This window comes from Pelodiscus sinensis, chromosome 3 (assembly GCF_049634645.1).
Source record: "Pelodiscus sinensis isolate JC-2024 chromosome 3, ASM4963464v1, whole genome shotgun sequence".
NCBI lineage: Eukaryota > Metazoa > Chordata > Testudines > Trionychidae > Pelodiscus > Pelodiscus sinensis.
The window spans coordinates 106,495,717-106,510,633 of record NC_134713.1 but is presented as its reverse complement, the minus strand read 5'-3'; the positions used below and the strand labels follow the sequence as shown (position 1 = coordinate 106,510,633).

At 44.3% G+C, this 14,917-nt stretch overlaps 1 protein-coding gene across 4 annotated transcripts in view; it reads right to left on the bottom strand.

Annotated features, from left to right (window-relative positions):
- The window catches only part of PCMT1 (protein-L-isoaspartate (D-aspartate) O-methyltransferase), a 61,605-nt gene that overhangs the window by 18,486 nt on the left and 28,202 nt on the right, over window positions 1–14,917 (bottom strand). For all 4 annotated transcript variants that reach the window (XR_012902720.1, XM_075924424.1, XM_075924425.1 and 1 more), the window contains exons 3-4: window positions 13,442–13,473; window positions 4,445–4,549 (exon numbers count right to left, since the gene is read on the bottom strand). Coding sequence is in view for 3 of the 4 variants with exons in the window: in XM_075924424.1 (XP_075780539.1) it covers window positions 4,445–4,549; window positions 13,442–13,473 (137 nt within the window). In the remaining variant the exon portion in view is untranslated. The remainder of the gene's footprint in view (window positions 1–4,444; window positions 4,550–13,441; window positions 13,474–14,917) is intronic.

Sequence of the window (14,917 nt, the reverse complement as noted above, 5' to 3'; positions counted from 1 at the left end):
AGCCACCCACCCGATGCCCCCCAGCCCTCCCCCTCTTCCCGGGACTAGGCTGGCGGCTCCTGGGAGCTTGCCCGGGACCGCAAGAGACGGGCACCCGCCTGGGCTAGTGCGGACATCGTGGACCTCGTCCCCATCTCCGCACTAGGCACAGGAAAGTGGCCGTCTAGGGCAGGAGAGCTTCCAGCCTGGCCACCCAGGAGCAGGAGTGCATGAAAATCAGAGTGGTCCAGTGAGACCCCTGACCCCTGAGCTTAGAATGTCCGTACTGGGTCAGACCAAAGATCCATCTAGCCCAGTAGCCTGTCTGCCGACAGCGGCCAACCCTAGGGACCCTGGAGGGGATGGACCGAAACAATGACCAAGCCATTTGTCTCGTGCCATCCCTCTCCAGCCTTCCACAAACCTTGGGCAGGGACACCACTCCTACCCCCTGGCTAATACCACTCCATGGACCCAACCTCCATGACTTGATCTCACTTCCCTTTAAACTCTGTTCTAGTTCTAGCCTTCACAGCCTCCTGCAGCAAGGAGTTCCACAGGTTGACTCTTTGCTTTGTGAAGAACAACTTTCTGTTACTAGTTTGAAGCCTGCTACCCATTCCTTTCCTTTGGTGTCCTCTAGTCCTTCTTTATGGGAACTAATGAAGAACTTTTCTGTATGCACCCTCTCCACCCAACTCCTGCTTTTAGAGACCTCTATCCTGTCCCCCCTCTGTCTCCTCTTTTCTAAGCTGAAAAGTCCCAGTCTCTTTAGCCTCTCTTCATATGGGACCTGTTCCCAACCCCTGATCATTTTAGTTGCCCTCCCCTCTCCCACCTCCTTTTCCCCCAGTTTTGTTCAATAAAGACAGATTCCATTTTTGAACACAATTGTCCTTTATTTTGTACATCAAGAAGAGGGGCTAGGGAAGGGTAAGTGGAAGGAGGTGAGGGAGGAATGGGGCACGAGCCCCCGATGGGGAGGACTGGGCTGGCTCTGCGGGCTTTTGGGGTGGAAGCTCTCCTGCAGCCCCCCCCCCCCCCCCGATTGCTCCCTCTCCCCAGATGGCAGCCTGCGGCAAGTGCAGTCGGGCTGATGGCCGAGTGCTGTGATGTGCCCAGTGTGGGTACTCTGGGCACTCCAAGCCAGGACTGCTTTGCAAGCGGGGCACCCCTGAGAACTGTCTGTCCGGGGTGGGGGTCGGGACCCTTTAAGCACAGCCCTCGGCTAGCCTGAGACAGCATCTCCACGCTCTAAGTCCTCCTCTGATGCCCTGCTGGCACTGCTTCCGGCCATCCTTAAGCCTGGTTCAGGGTCCACTTAATGTGGACATGCTAGTTCGAATTAGCAAAACGCTAATTCGAACTAGTTTTTTAGTCTGGATCCGTTAGTTCGAATTAGCTTAGTTCGAATTAACTAATTCGAACTAAATTAGTTCGAATTAACGTTGTAGTGTAGACGTACCCCTATATCCACTGGTTCCCCCTTGTCCACGTGTTTGTTAACCCCTTTAAAGAACTCTAATAGATTAGTAAGATACGATTTCCCTTTACAGAAACCATGTTGACTTTTGTCCAACAAATTACGTTCTTCTACGTGCCTCAAAATTTTATTCTTCACTATTGTTTCGACTCATTTTCCCGGTACTGACGTTAGACTTAAAACAGTCTGTAATTGCCGGGACCGCCTCTAGAGCCCTTTTAAAATATTGGTGTCACATTAGCTATCCTCCAGTCAGTAGGTACAAAAGCCGATTTAAGGGATAGATTACAAAACACAGTTAACAATTCTGCAGTTTCCCATTTGAGTTCTTTTAGAACCCTTTGGGTGAATGCTATCCGGTCCTGGTGATTTGTTCACGTTAAGTTTTTCTATTTGTTCCAAAACCTCCTCTAATGACACTTCAATCCAGGACAGTTCCTCAGATTCATTTCCCACAAAGGACAGTGCAGGTTTGGGAATCTCCCCAACATCCTCAGCCATGAAGACTGATGCAAAGAAATCATTTAGCTTCTCCGCAATGGCTTTATCATCCTTGATTGCTCCTTTTGTATCTCGATTGTCTAGGGGACCCACAGGCTTTTTAGCAGGCTTCCTGCTTCTAACGTACTTAAACATTTTGCTATTGTTTTTTGAGTTTTTGGCTAGCTGTTCCTCAAAATCTTTTTTTGCTTTTTTTATTATAGTTTTACACTTAATTTGACAGTGTTTATGTTCCTTTCTATTTATCTCACTGGGATTAGACTTCCATTTCTTGAAAGATGCCCTTTTGTCCCTCACTGCTTCTTTTACATGGTGGTTAAGCCACGGTGACTCTCTTTTAGATCTCTTACTATGTTTTTTAATTTGGGGTATACATTTAAGTTGGGGTATACATCTAATTTGGGGTGTACATTTAACTTTTCTAAAGAAAAGTTAGATAAATAAAGCACCATACTTTTTTGTATGACCTTTGTAAGCTACCAGCAGACAGGGAAACACTCTTGAACAACTGGATGGACCATCACTGGACACTGACACCTGGGGAATAATTGCCCATCAAAGATAAAGATCTCTATATCGAATTGGACAACACCACCCATACTATTTTGCCACACAGGAAACACTCTCCACTCGAAGATCCCCCAATTCATTCATGATGCAGACCTGAAGGACACTTTTCCTAATGTGTGGATAGCTCACGCTTCCAGCCATAGTGACCAGTGAGTGCAGCTTTTCCAAGTTCTAGATCATTAAAAACATCATTTATACAAACTGTGCAAAGATATGGGCTACAGCTGCAGTAAAAGTAAGGTATCTAACATTTTAACAGCTGGAGGGAGGGTGTCGAAAACACTCCTTACCTCGGGTAGCATTTGCTCTAGGTCTGACCCTACCCAGCAGGATCCAAATGTAGAGGGGATCTAGGTGTGTGGTGAGAGCATTCTGCATTGGGCAATCTGTATACAAACAGCTCAGCAGAGATTCCAGGTGCACATAGTTGGGGCTCAGTGGGGATGGCGGGGGATGGAGCTTAACAGGGAGGTCTGGGTGGCTCCGTGGAGGGATTCAGGTGCAGCTGAGAGGGGCTCAGTGGGGGCTGTACGTAGGGGATTTGTGGTGGGCCTATTGTATGGGGATGGAGGAAGTACGGGTATAAGGGGAACGATCTTAGCATAGGGTCTAGGGAGGGAGTCTGGATGAATGGGGGTTTGGCAGAAGGAGGGGACAGCTCCCCTTAGAACCCCCTATGGCTGAGAAGCACTGGGAGAAGGGAGAGCAAAACTGGAGGAAGTTTCTGGGAGTGAGTCTGATTTGACCCTGACCGCTCTATGCAGGGGAGGTACACTCAGACCTAACCTGGACTAACTGTTGAGACTAAGGATGTTAAGTATCAACCAACTGACTAATCGAATAGTCAATGCATTTTGCATCAACTATTCGCCTCTGCCTTTGAAGTGTAGCAACAGCCTTAGGGGTCAGCTGGGGACTCCCTGCTGACCCTGGGCTCCGTGAGGCACTGTCACTTTGAAATGCCACGTGCAGCCTGGGGACACCCCAGCTGGCCCAGGGCTGCACGCAGAATTTCAAAGTGGCAGCACCATGTGGAGTCCAGGGTCTGGCCCCAAGCTTCAAGCAGCGCTGTCACTTTGAAGTACCCTCTCCTTCCCCCCCACCACGCTGCCTCTATGTGACAGAGGCAGCAAGGAGAGGAGGAAGCAACTAATCGGCTAGTCCTTCACATCCCTAGTTGAGACTGGTGCAGGGTAGGGACCATTGGCCAGCATGGGGCTGGAGATATTTAGGTGTGGAAGGATGGGGCTTGGGAAGAAGGGTCTGAGTGGTATGGGATTCCAGATGCAGTGAGAGAGACTCAGTGGTGGGGTAAGGTAGAAAAGATGGGCAGTTTTGTGGGCAGCAGTGTGAAGCTTGGCAGCAGTCCAGATGCATAGGGGTTTGATGGATGGGACATCCGCAACACACTTCCCTCCCCAGTGATTTACATCTCCACCAGCTGCTCTGGACACCCAAACAATGCACCTATGCTTCTGAGGAGGGGCATAGAATGCTCTTACGGTTTCTCTTTGCTTCCCACTCACAAAGTCTGTACATGCACAGTGGCCAGAATTCCCCCAGGAGTAATAAATCCTCATGCTTCAGAATGAGGAAACTGCTGACTGAGGTTACGAAGAAACTTCTCTTTAACTTTTTCCCGAGTTGTCCATTATGAGATTTACTGCACCTTTTTCTGAAATATTTGGTGTTAGCCATTATCAGAACAGAATATTAATCTAGATGTTCAGCTGTCTGACATGGTAGGTAAATTTCAATAGTTCTTAGAAAAACTATAATCCAGTTTACTATAAGATAAGGATGCTAGAAATTTAGAGATTATACATTCATGTTGCTATTTTTTCTTTTAAATTTAACCAGAAAAACATTGAAAAGTTTCTTCTCGTTCAAGTGGTAAAACAGGTTGCTCACCATTCGTGAAAAACAAGCTGTAAGAATACCACTTCCAGATCCTACATCAAGGGCTTTGGCTCCTTCATGTAACTGTTCGTATAGTAGTTCTAGAGCATATGCATGCTGGGGAAAAAAAGAGAAAGAGCACATATACTTTTAAAACTTCATTTTAACCAGTACATAGTCACCTTTTCAGAGATTTCAGGTAATACAGGAAAAATCAATGTTACTACAGGAAACCAACAGAGTTCTTCTGTACCACAGCAAGATAATTATTTTCATGCTTTTCCATGCAACTTTAACACATGTTGTTCTCAACTATTTCCTCTAATAGCCATTTCAGTATCTTTAGGTCTGTCGCACATGGTCATTTTTAAAATGAAGTAATTGGTAAAGAATCTACACTGCATCCAAGATCCTTTGAAACACTCCATGAAAGATGTAGCCAATTGAGAATTCTGCAACATCCAAAGGAGTAGTGCTGGCACAGGATATGGTTTAAGTACTATGTTCCAGCTATCCTCCGCTTGCAGTCTCTTGGAAACTATTTGACAATTGGAATACAAAAAAAGCATCCCATAGGTTGCTCTAACCTATATAGCACCAACACAAAGCTAGCATGAGGAAGCCACGAAGAGCTCCCTGATGGCTGCCACCCAACTAACGCCCCACCTTGTATCAACCAAGGCCTCATATGGCAAAGAATCTGGGACCAAACAAAAAAAAAATCAATCATCTTTGGAAAATTCATCATGAACATTACCCTACAATTTGGTTTTAAGTTCATAATTAAAAGGTTCATATAATGACTCATTTATGAGCTGAGTTTTCTGCTGCATCCACAGCTCAGGTACAGCAGAGAAGGAGCTTGCAGGAAGCCAAATGCTGCTCCCCGAATTTGTTCAGATTAGCTCTAATTAAATCTGTAGGGTGCAGCTTTATATATATATATGGCATAATGTTCCTAATGTTAACAGCAGCAAACTGGAGAAAGTGGAGCCTTGTTCTGCCACCCTTCTTCCCCTTTATACTAAGTAGCTCAGCCCAGTGGAAGAAGGCAGAAGCACAGCAGGCGGAGAAGACAGCATAGCCAGCTTGTCCTGTATTATACTAACCCGAGTCTCACACAGGGCAATTCTCCAATCAGTTTCAGTTCACTTTGTACCTGAACTGAGCGGCCACTAGACTCTGGGGCACATGAAGTTTCATTAAGCCATATTTTTAAGTTGGCCACATGCAATTCAATCAAATACATGAAAAAAATCTGAAATCTACCAATTTTTTTTAAATTAAGCCAAAAAGTAATCACAACCTGAAAAGCTCCAGAAGAGACTATGATTCTACTGAAGCAATCATTAACATGACCAAGATGTCCTGCATTTAGGTACTTATACTACAATTGGTATAGAATAGGCCTTCAATATCGTAAGAATTTTATTCAAGATTACATCATCATGGAGTGTAAAAACCTTATTGCTCAAGTATTATCACAATTACAAAACAACAGATATTTAGAATTTCAGATTTCTCCAGATACCGATAATTTTTATATTTATAGTAGCATGTTCTCAGTTTAAATTATGGTCTGAATGCATCAGAAAAATGGTGGAATAGTCCCCATGCATAAGTTTCTTTCAAAATTAATCAGTTTTTTTCACAGGCCAATTTTCTGTTTGGGGCACTAAGGGCAAGCTCTGCTGCTTCCTCCATGTTTGTAAAAAGCCTTCTTAAAGAATAACTACAGTGGTTTTTGCCCTCATGCAGAAGGTTTTTGGGAGACTACAGATTTACCCTCTGAGAGTTGAGATTCCATGTACAGGACAGGAGGATCCGCTGTTTCTTAGTCCTTTCCCTTCTCTACTCCATTATAGAAATACTGATAGTGAACAAATACTCCTCCTCATTCCCCGCCTAAATTTCTGGACAATAATATGTAACAACTCTGAATTTAGTCTTAGCAATTGCTGCATCTCACCTAGACTATCAGACTCCCAGGAAAATTATGCAACTAGTTTTAGAGGTTGGTTAAATAGCAAAGTTAGTTTTCTTCAATGAAAAAAACAGTCTAAATAGTAAACTGATGACCCAAAACAAAAGCAGCATTTATTTAAAAGGTAGAACAAAAAATGGGAAATTAAGGAACATGGTGGGGGGGGGGGGGGAAATCAAGTGCTCTGTTATTCTATACCTGTAAGTAGCTTCATGATTCTGTTGACTTTGTATCAGGAATCAACAGCAATACAGCTTAGAGTAGAGGTTGCTAAAACCTACACTCCTTTCCCAAAGGGCTGAAGTTACTTACTTACTTAGAACAGAAATCCAGGATTTAGAAATCCATGTGGACTAGACATGTAAGAATTTAACCATTTAACCAATAAGCATCAGCTTATCAGTTTCCATTGCAGTTAAACTCTTGTGCCCTGCAGTCACATGCCAGCTCGCAGCTGCTAGTCCCACTCTTGGGGTTGAGCTCTGGGACTAAGCATGAGCTGGAACTGAGCTGGGCTGCCTGCCCGCCTGGCTCCTAAAACTCTTTAAATGCAGAGCTGCAGTGGGGGTAGGAGCCACACTGCTGGCCAGCCTGGTAAAAAATTTACTGGCAGGGAAGGAGGAAATGCATATAGCCCATAGCATTAACCTATAAGCTTTGCTTATCGGTTAATTGATTAATGAACTACACTATTACATTCCTAGCTCCCAGCCCAGTTCCCACAGAACCGGCTCACGCTGTGGGCTCTGATACTGCAGACTTCGCAGCCTGGGGCAGCAGCTGGCTCCCTAGGAGCAGGACTGACAGACAGTGCACAGCAAGAGCCAGCTGATAAGTCGGCTCCTAGCTCTGCTCCTGGGCAGCTGGCTGCATTGCGGGCTCTGCAGTATAAGCCTTCCACTGAAGAGCTCAGAGGGGGTACCCCTGCAGTATCCTTCCCTCTCTAGACCCAACCAGCCAAAAACGGTTAACCATGTAACCACTAGGATTTTTAGCAGTTACACGATTACTTTTTAAAAGTCCTTTTTGCATCCCTAGTGTGGACAAAGAAAGAATGTACCAGAGTACTACCATCCTTGATGGATATAACTTGATTTTCTACTATTGATTGCCCTAATAGAATCATTCTTCTTATAGCAAATCTAACTCTTTGTTGGGAAATAGCCTATTTAAGGTTGCAAAACTTTCACATTAATGAATTTTCCTTTTTCTATCACCTTTGAGAAGAGCCTTCATTTTTTAGAACAAAATCCGAACAATCTATTGACTTAGACAAGAACAAAGTATTTTAATCACAACTTAATATTACAACACTGGAAATGGCTGAAGCTTATAATTACAACTCAAATATTTGAGTAGCAACTTTGGTAAGTTTGGAAAAAAGTTAGTTTAATAAATTTTATCAATGAATGTGTAACTGATAAAAAACCTGTATACAAAGCACATTATATTGGGTTTTTTCACCCAACACAGGTCTTCAGTTTCACTAACCTAAAAGGAATAGGCTACATAAACTATTTATGCATATTTTTCTTTCTAACTTGCTTATGTGATGGACTAGAGTAATAATATGGACTCAGTGAATTTACACTGATCACTAAGGGCAATTACTGATACAGGTTGGACCTCCCTGGTCCAGGATCCTCAGGACCTGACTGATCCCCAAATGAGGGATTTTTCTGGACCAGGGGAGGTCAACTCCAGCCACTCTGCTGATGGACTCTAGGGTCCATCAGCAGACCCCACCAGGTGGTCCCCTTATCAGCTCCACTGCTGGCTGATTTGGCTCCACTCCTCTCCCAGGGCTTCACTGCCCCACAGCTGTTGGGGCTTCACATCTCTGAGGCCTCCAGATCTCCACTCCTGAGAGGAGGGGGAAGGTGTTCTGGAGCCACTGGAGATCTGCTGTTCCAGGGCTGACAGGGCCACTGGAGCTCCCCCACCCTGGGGCGTCCAGGACTTCACTGCTCTGGGGCTGCCAGAACTCAGTGACTCCTGGGCTGCTGGGGATCCACTGACCCAGGGTTGCCAAGTCCTTCAGTGTTCCACTGCCCCAGGCCTGCTGGGATTGAGGGCCGCTGGAGCACTGCTGCTCACAAGTTGCTTGAGTTCTGCAGTTCCAGGGCTGCCGGGGTTCTACAATCCCGGGGCTGCCATAGCTCTGCTGCCCTTTGCTGCTACTCTGTGGGCAGCCCTGAGACACAGGGCTTCTGGCTCTACCTGTCTCTGGGCTTCCTGGTCCAACATCATCTGTGGTCCTATTGGAATATTGCCAGAGAGTGTCCCAGACCACAGAGGTTCAACCTGTACTGATTTACTGTAATGCAGGCTAGCTTAATGTTCCACTAAGAATTCAGAAATACCTGATACACATCTTAAATAACGGTAATCAATATAGTTATAGTAGATTCTTATTCTGAACTCTACTTACTGTTCTATTTAAAGAATCTTGTATACCCTCTGTGCGTGTGACATGTGTCATCAGTGGTAAGTTTAGTAGTGTGAGAAACACATATCTACATTAAGATTCTATAACAACTACTATTGTTGTCATTTCTCTGAAAGCCATGTTAACTTGTTTAAGATATAAAAAGCCAATCTTTCAAAATGGATAGTTTAATTTAGTCCCTATCCTTTTGAATTCTAAAAAATAATTTTACGACAAGACAAATTCAAAATGATTTGGACAAACTGGAGAAATGGTCTAAGGTAAATAGCATGAAGTTTAATAAGGACAAATACAAAGTACTCTACTTAGAAAAGAACTATCAGTTTCATACATACAGAATTGGTCTTGACTATCTAGGAAGGAATACTGCAGAAAGGGATCTAGGGGTCATAGTGAAACTGTTACAAAGAAACCAAACATGATTCTGGGATGCATTAACAGGAGTGTTGTGAGCAAGACACGAGAAGTCATTCTTCCACTCTACTCTGTGCTGATTAGGCCTCAATTGGAGTACTGTGTCCAGTTCTGGGCACCACATTTCAAGAAAGATTTGGAGAAGGTCCAGAGAAGAGCAACAAGAATCATTAAAGGTCTAGAGAACATGAGGTATGAGAGAAGACTTAAAGAACTGGGCTTGTTTAGTTTAGAAAAGAGAAGTCTGAGAGGCAACATGATAGAAGTTTTCAAGAACCTAAGAGTGCTACAAGGAGCAGGGAGAAAAATTGTTCTCCTTAGTCTCTGAGGATAAGACAACAAGCAATGGGCTTAAACTGCAGCAAGGGAAGTTTAGGTTGGACATTAGGGAAAACCTCCTGTCAGGATAGTTAAACACTGAAATAAATTGCTTAGGGAGGTTGTGGAATCTCCATCTCTGGAGATATTTAAGAGCAGGTTAGATAAACTTCTATCAGGGATAGTCTAGACGGTCCTTGGTTCTGCCGTGAGAGCAGGGGATTGGAATGATGACCTCTCAAGGTCCCTTTCAGTTCTAGTGTTCTATGAAATAGAGCATAAGCTATAAAAATGTTGCCCTTCTTTCTCACAAACTCTGATTCTCAAAATACTAAAAGGGCAAAATATGACCAATTAATTCTTAATTTCAAATACATGAAAACACTGATATGGAAATAGTTTAGTATCTGTGATATTTCAGTGCACTGAAATATCTCCCAACGTTCACTTATTAAGCCTCATCCATGAACTGTCTGGGTCTCATTTAGCAGAGAGCTCATCTCTCAATATAATTTCATTCTTAATATTTAATTTCAGAAAGGGGAACTACACATAAATGAGGAAGCTAGTTAAACAGAAATTAAAAGGTACAGTGGCAAAAGTAAAATCTCTGCAATTTGCATAGAAACTATTAAAAAAGACCATAATAGAGGCCCAACTTAAATGAATACCCCAAATTAAAAAAACACAGTAAGAGAATCAAAAAAGTGCCACCGTGGCTTGGCTTAACCAGGTAAAAGAAGTAGTGACAGATAAAAAGATACATCGGAAGTTATTCAAATCCTAGTAAGGAAAATAGAAAGGATCGTAAACTTTGTCAAATTAAGTGTAAATATATCATTAGAAAAGCCAAAAAGGAGTTTGAAGAACAAAAACTCAAGAAGTAATGGCAAAATGTTTTTTCAGTAGATCAGAAGCAAGAAGCTGGCTAAACAACCAATGGAGCCCTTGGATGATAGAGATGCGAAAGGAGAACTCAAAGATGATAAAGTCATAGTGGAGAAGCTAAATGAATTCTTTGCTTCAGTCTTCACGGCTGAGGATATTGGGGAGATTCCCAAACCTGAGCCATTCTTTTTAGATGACAAATCTGAGGAACTGTGCCAGACTGAGGTGTCATTAGAGGAGGTTGTGGAACAAACTGATAAACTGAACAGTAACAAGTCACCAGTACCAGATGGCATTCATCCAAGAGTTCTGAAAGAACTCAAATGGGAAATTGCAGAACTTTTAACTGTGGTTTGTAACCTATCCTTTAAATCAGCTTCCTTATCTAATTATTGGAAGATAGCTAACTGACACCAATATTTAAAACGAGCTCTCCAGGTGATCCTGGAAATTACAGACTGATAAATCTAACGTCAGTACCAGGCAAATTAGTTGAAACTACAGGCAGTCCCCGAGTTACGCGGATCCGACTTATGTCATAGTTACCATCGGGGTTTTTCTCGCCCCGGAGGATGGGAGTGGCGGGACGCCCAGATGCACCGCGGTCCCGCCACCCACGTCCTCCGGGGTGAGAAGTAAAACCCCCCCAGCAGACCAGGAAGACGTGAAGCAAAGCCGCGGAGCACGTGGGCAGCGGGAAAGCCCAGACGCGCCGCGGCTGTCCCGCTGCCGGCGTCCTCCAAGGCTTTGCTCCCCGTCTCCCTGGTCTGCTGGTCTCCAGCAGACCAGGCAGATGGGGAGCAAAGCCGCGGAGGACCCGAGCGGCGGGACCGCGGTGCGTCTCTGTCCGCCGCCTGCGTCTCCCTGGTCTGCTGGGGGGGGGGCGTGGAGGGGAGCCGCAGCTAGTGTGCCCCCCCCCCCCCTCCAGCAGACCAGGCTTTTCTCCGGACGCGTGTGGTAGAGCAACTGGGGCGCTGGCGGTTGGTCCCGCAGCGCCACTCTGGGCGCTACTGGACCAACCTGGCAGCACCCCAGCTGCTCTGCCCCAGGCGTCCTGATTCAGCCGCTGCTGGTCAGTTTCAGCAGCGGCTTCATCAGGACGCCTGGGGCAGAGCAGCTTGGGTGCTGCTCTGCCCCAGGTGTCCCCAAGTCAGCCGCTGCTGAAACTGACCAGCGCTGACTACAGGAAGCCCGAGGCAGAGTTGCTCTGCCCCGGGCTTCCTGGAATCAGCTGCTGATCAGTTTCAGCAGCGGCTGAATCTGGACGCCAGTTCCGACTTACATACAGATTCAACTTAAGAACAAACCTACAGTCCCTACCTTGTACGTAACCCGGGGACTGCCTTTATAGTAAAGAATAAAATTGTCTGACACATGGATGAATATAATTTGTTAGGGGAAGTCAACATGGTTTCTGTAAAGAGAAATCGTGCCATACTAATCTGCTAGAATTCTTTGGGGGAGGGGGGTCAAACAAACATGTGGACAAGGGGGATCCAGTGGATATAGTATACTTAAAATTTCCAGAAAGCCTTTGACAAGGTCCCTCACCAAAGGTTCTTAAGTAAAGTAAGTTGTCATAGGATAAGAGGGAAGGTCCTTTCATGCATTGATAACTGGTTAACAGAGAGGAAACAAAAGGTAGGAATAAATGGTAAGTTTTCCTAGTGCAGAGAAATAACTAGCAGGGTCCCCCAAGGGTCTGTCTTGGAACCCATACTATTCAACTTATTTATAAATGATCTAGAGAAAGGGGTAAACAGTGAGGTGGCAAAATTTTCAGACACTAAGATAGTTAAGACCAAAGCAGACTGCGAAGAGCTTCAAAAAGATCTCACCAAACTAAGTGACTGGGCAACAAAACAGCAAATGAAATTTAATGTTGATAAATGTAAAGTAATACACATAGAAAAAAAATAACCCCAACTATATATACAGACAATATGATGGGGACTAATTTAGTTTCAACTACTCAAGAGGAGAGATCTTGGAGTCATTGTGCATAGTTCTCTGAGAACATGCACTCAGTGTGCAGTGGCAGTCAAAAAAGCAAATAGTATGTTAAGAGTCATTAAAAAAGGGATAGAGAGTAAAATAGAAAATATCATATTGCCTCTATATAAAACTATGGTATGCCCACATCTTGATTACTTTGTATAGATGTGGTCGCCTCAACTGAAAAAAGGTATATTGGCATTGGAAAAGGTTCAGAAAAGGGCAACAAAAATTATTAGGAGTTTGGAACAGGTCCCGTATGAAGACAGATTAAAAGGACTCGGACTTTTCATCTTAGAAAAGAGGAAACTAAGGGGGGATATGATAGAGGTCTAGAAAATCATGACTGGTATGATAAAAGTGAATAAGGAAAATGTATTTACTTATTCCCACAACATAAGAACTAGGGGGGGAGGGGGGGTCACCAAATTAAATTAGTAGACAGCAGGGTTAAAACAAACAAAAGGAAGTTTTTCTTCACTCAGCACAGTGTCAACCTGTGGAACTCCTTGCCAGAGGATGCAGTGAAGGCTAGAACTTTAACAGGGTTCAAAAGAGAGCTAGATAGATTCATGGAGGTTAGGACCATCAATGGCTATTAGCCAGGATGAATAGGAAACAGTAGCCTCTGTTTCTCTAGAGGTACGTGTCAGGGGAGGGATCACGTGAGGATTACCTGTTGTGATCCCTCCGTCTGGGGCATCTGGTATTGGACACTGTCCGCAGACAGGATACTGGGCTAGATGGACCTTTGGTCTGACCCACTATGGCTGTTCTTATGTAAAAGATTAAATATATCACAATAACTCCACTTGGTTGAATTCACATATTATAGACAAAAGGACAGGCAAGATTACCAGAAATTGCTACCACCAATAGATACAGTGAAAGTTGTTAGAATGAGTGACTAGATTATTAGTAATCTTCACTAAACCTTCTGTGTTATAAATCTAATGCTTACCATGTGTGGAGCACTGATAGTTGCTTGGAAACCTGTAAAACAAGGAAGAGGTAAACCTACTGATGATACAAGTTAGTATTGTAACATTCCTATCCAACTTATGTATGAAACATTGCATCCCTAGTATAAACCTTTAGTTTTGTAAAGCTATACTGCATGAAAGCTGCCTATGTAACTTTTACATCCCACAAGTAATGTTTCCCCTTTCCACTGTTATTTCCCACATTCCAATCTTGGCTCATAATTGTCATGTTTTTGCACTAGATTATGACCTCTCTAATGTAGGGACCATGTCTGTAAATCAAAATATATTAGTGATGGGCAACCTAGATTAATGAGTGGGCCACATGAGAGGCCCTCCATCTTAGTGGGCCACAAGATTGCTGTAAACCAAGATGATCTCCCAAGATAGATAGTTTGTGCTAACTGCACTTGCATACCTAAAATTAGCAGGGCATGCAGATTAAATCATAACAGTGCTATAATTGGATGCAGAGGAAGTACATGGCTCTCACAATGTTGTGAGCAATCAGCACGCACCTCACTTCACGTGCATGTCACTGCAGTAATTCCGAGAAAAAAACATACGTGGACAAAGACCAGTGTAATCTGGCTACCCTGCACATGGAACGTGGCCTGCAAGAAAATGTCTTGCAGGCCACATACAGAACCCCAATGAGCTGCATGTGGGCTGCAGATTACCCACCACTGGCATACATATACATCAGTTTTTCTCAAAAGTGGTACACAAAACCACTCTGAGAACAAAACGGTTACTTACCTCGTAACTGTTGTTCGAGATGTGTTGCTCATGTCCATTCCAGTTAGGTGTGCACAGATTCCAGAGCTTTTTCACTTAGCAGTATCCATTGGACCAGCCAGGGAGCCCCCTGAAGTGGTGCCAGCATATCGGCAGCTGGCCGTCTACCCCCTCAGTGCCTTCTTGCCAGAGTCTTCCGACAAAGGGAAGGTAGGTGGAATTTGGAATGGACATGAGCAACACATCTCAAAGAACAATTACAAGGTAAGTAATCGTTTGTTCTTCTTGGAGTGCTTGCTCATGTCTATTCCAGTTAGGTGATTCCTTAGCAGTACCACAGGAGGTGGGGTCGGAACCCTATTCTGCAACAGACTGCAAAATAGCCCTACTAAAGGCTGCATCATCCCAAGCTTGCTGTGCAATGGCGTAATGGGTTGTAAACATATGGATGGAGGATCACATGGCTGCCCTACAGATCTCTAGGATCAGCAGTTGTGTGATAAATGTTGTTGATGAGGCCTGTGCCCTCAGGGAGTGTGCCATAAGCAGGGGCACCATCCATCCCAAGCACGTAACATACTCAGACACAGGAAGTGATCCACGAGGACAAGCTTTGGGCCAACACTGGGAAACCCCTCATTCTTTCTACTATAGAAAGAACAAGTTGTGGTGACCTCCTAAACTCTCATGTCCTATCAATGTAGAAAGCTAGGGCC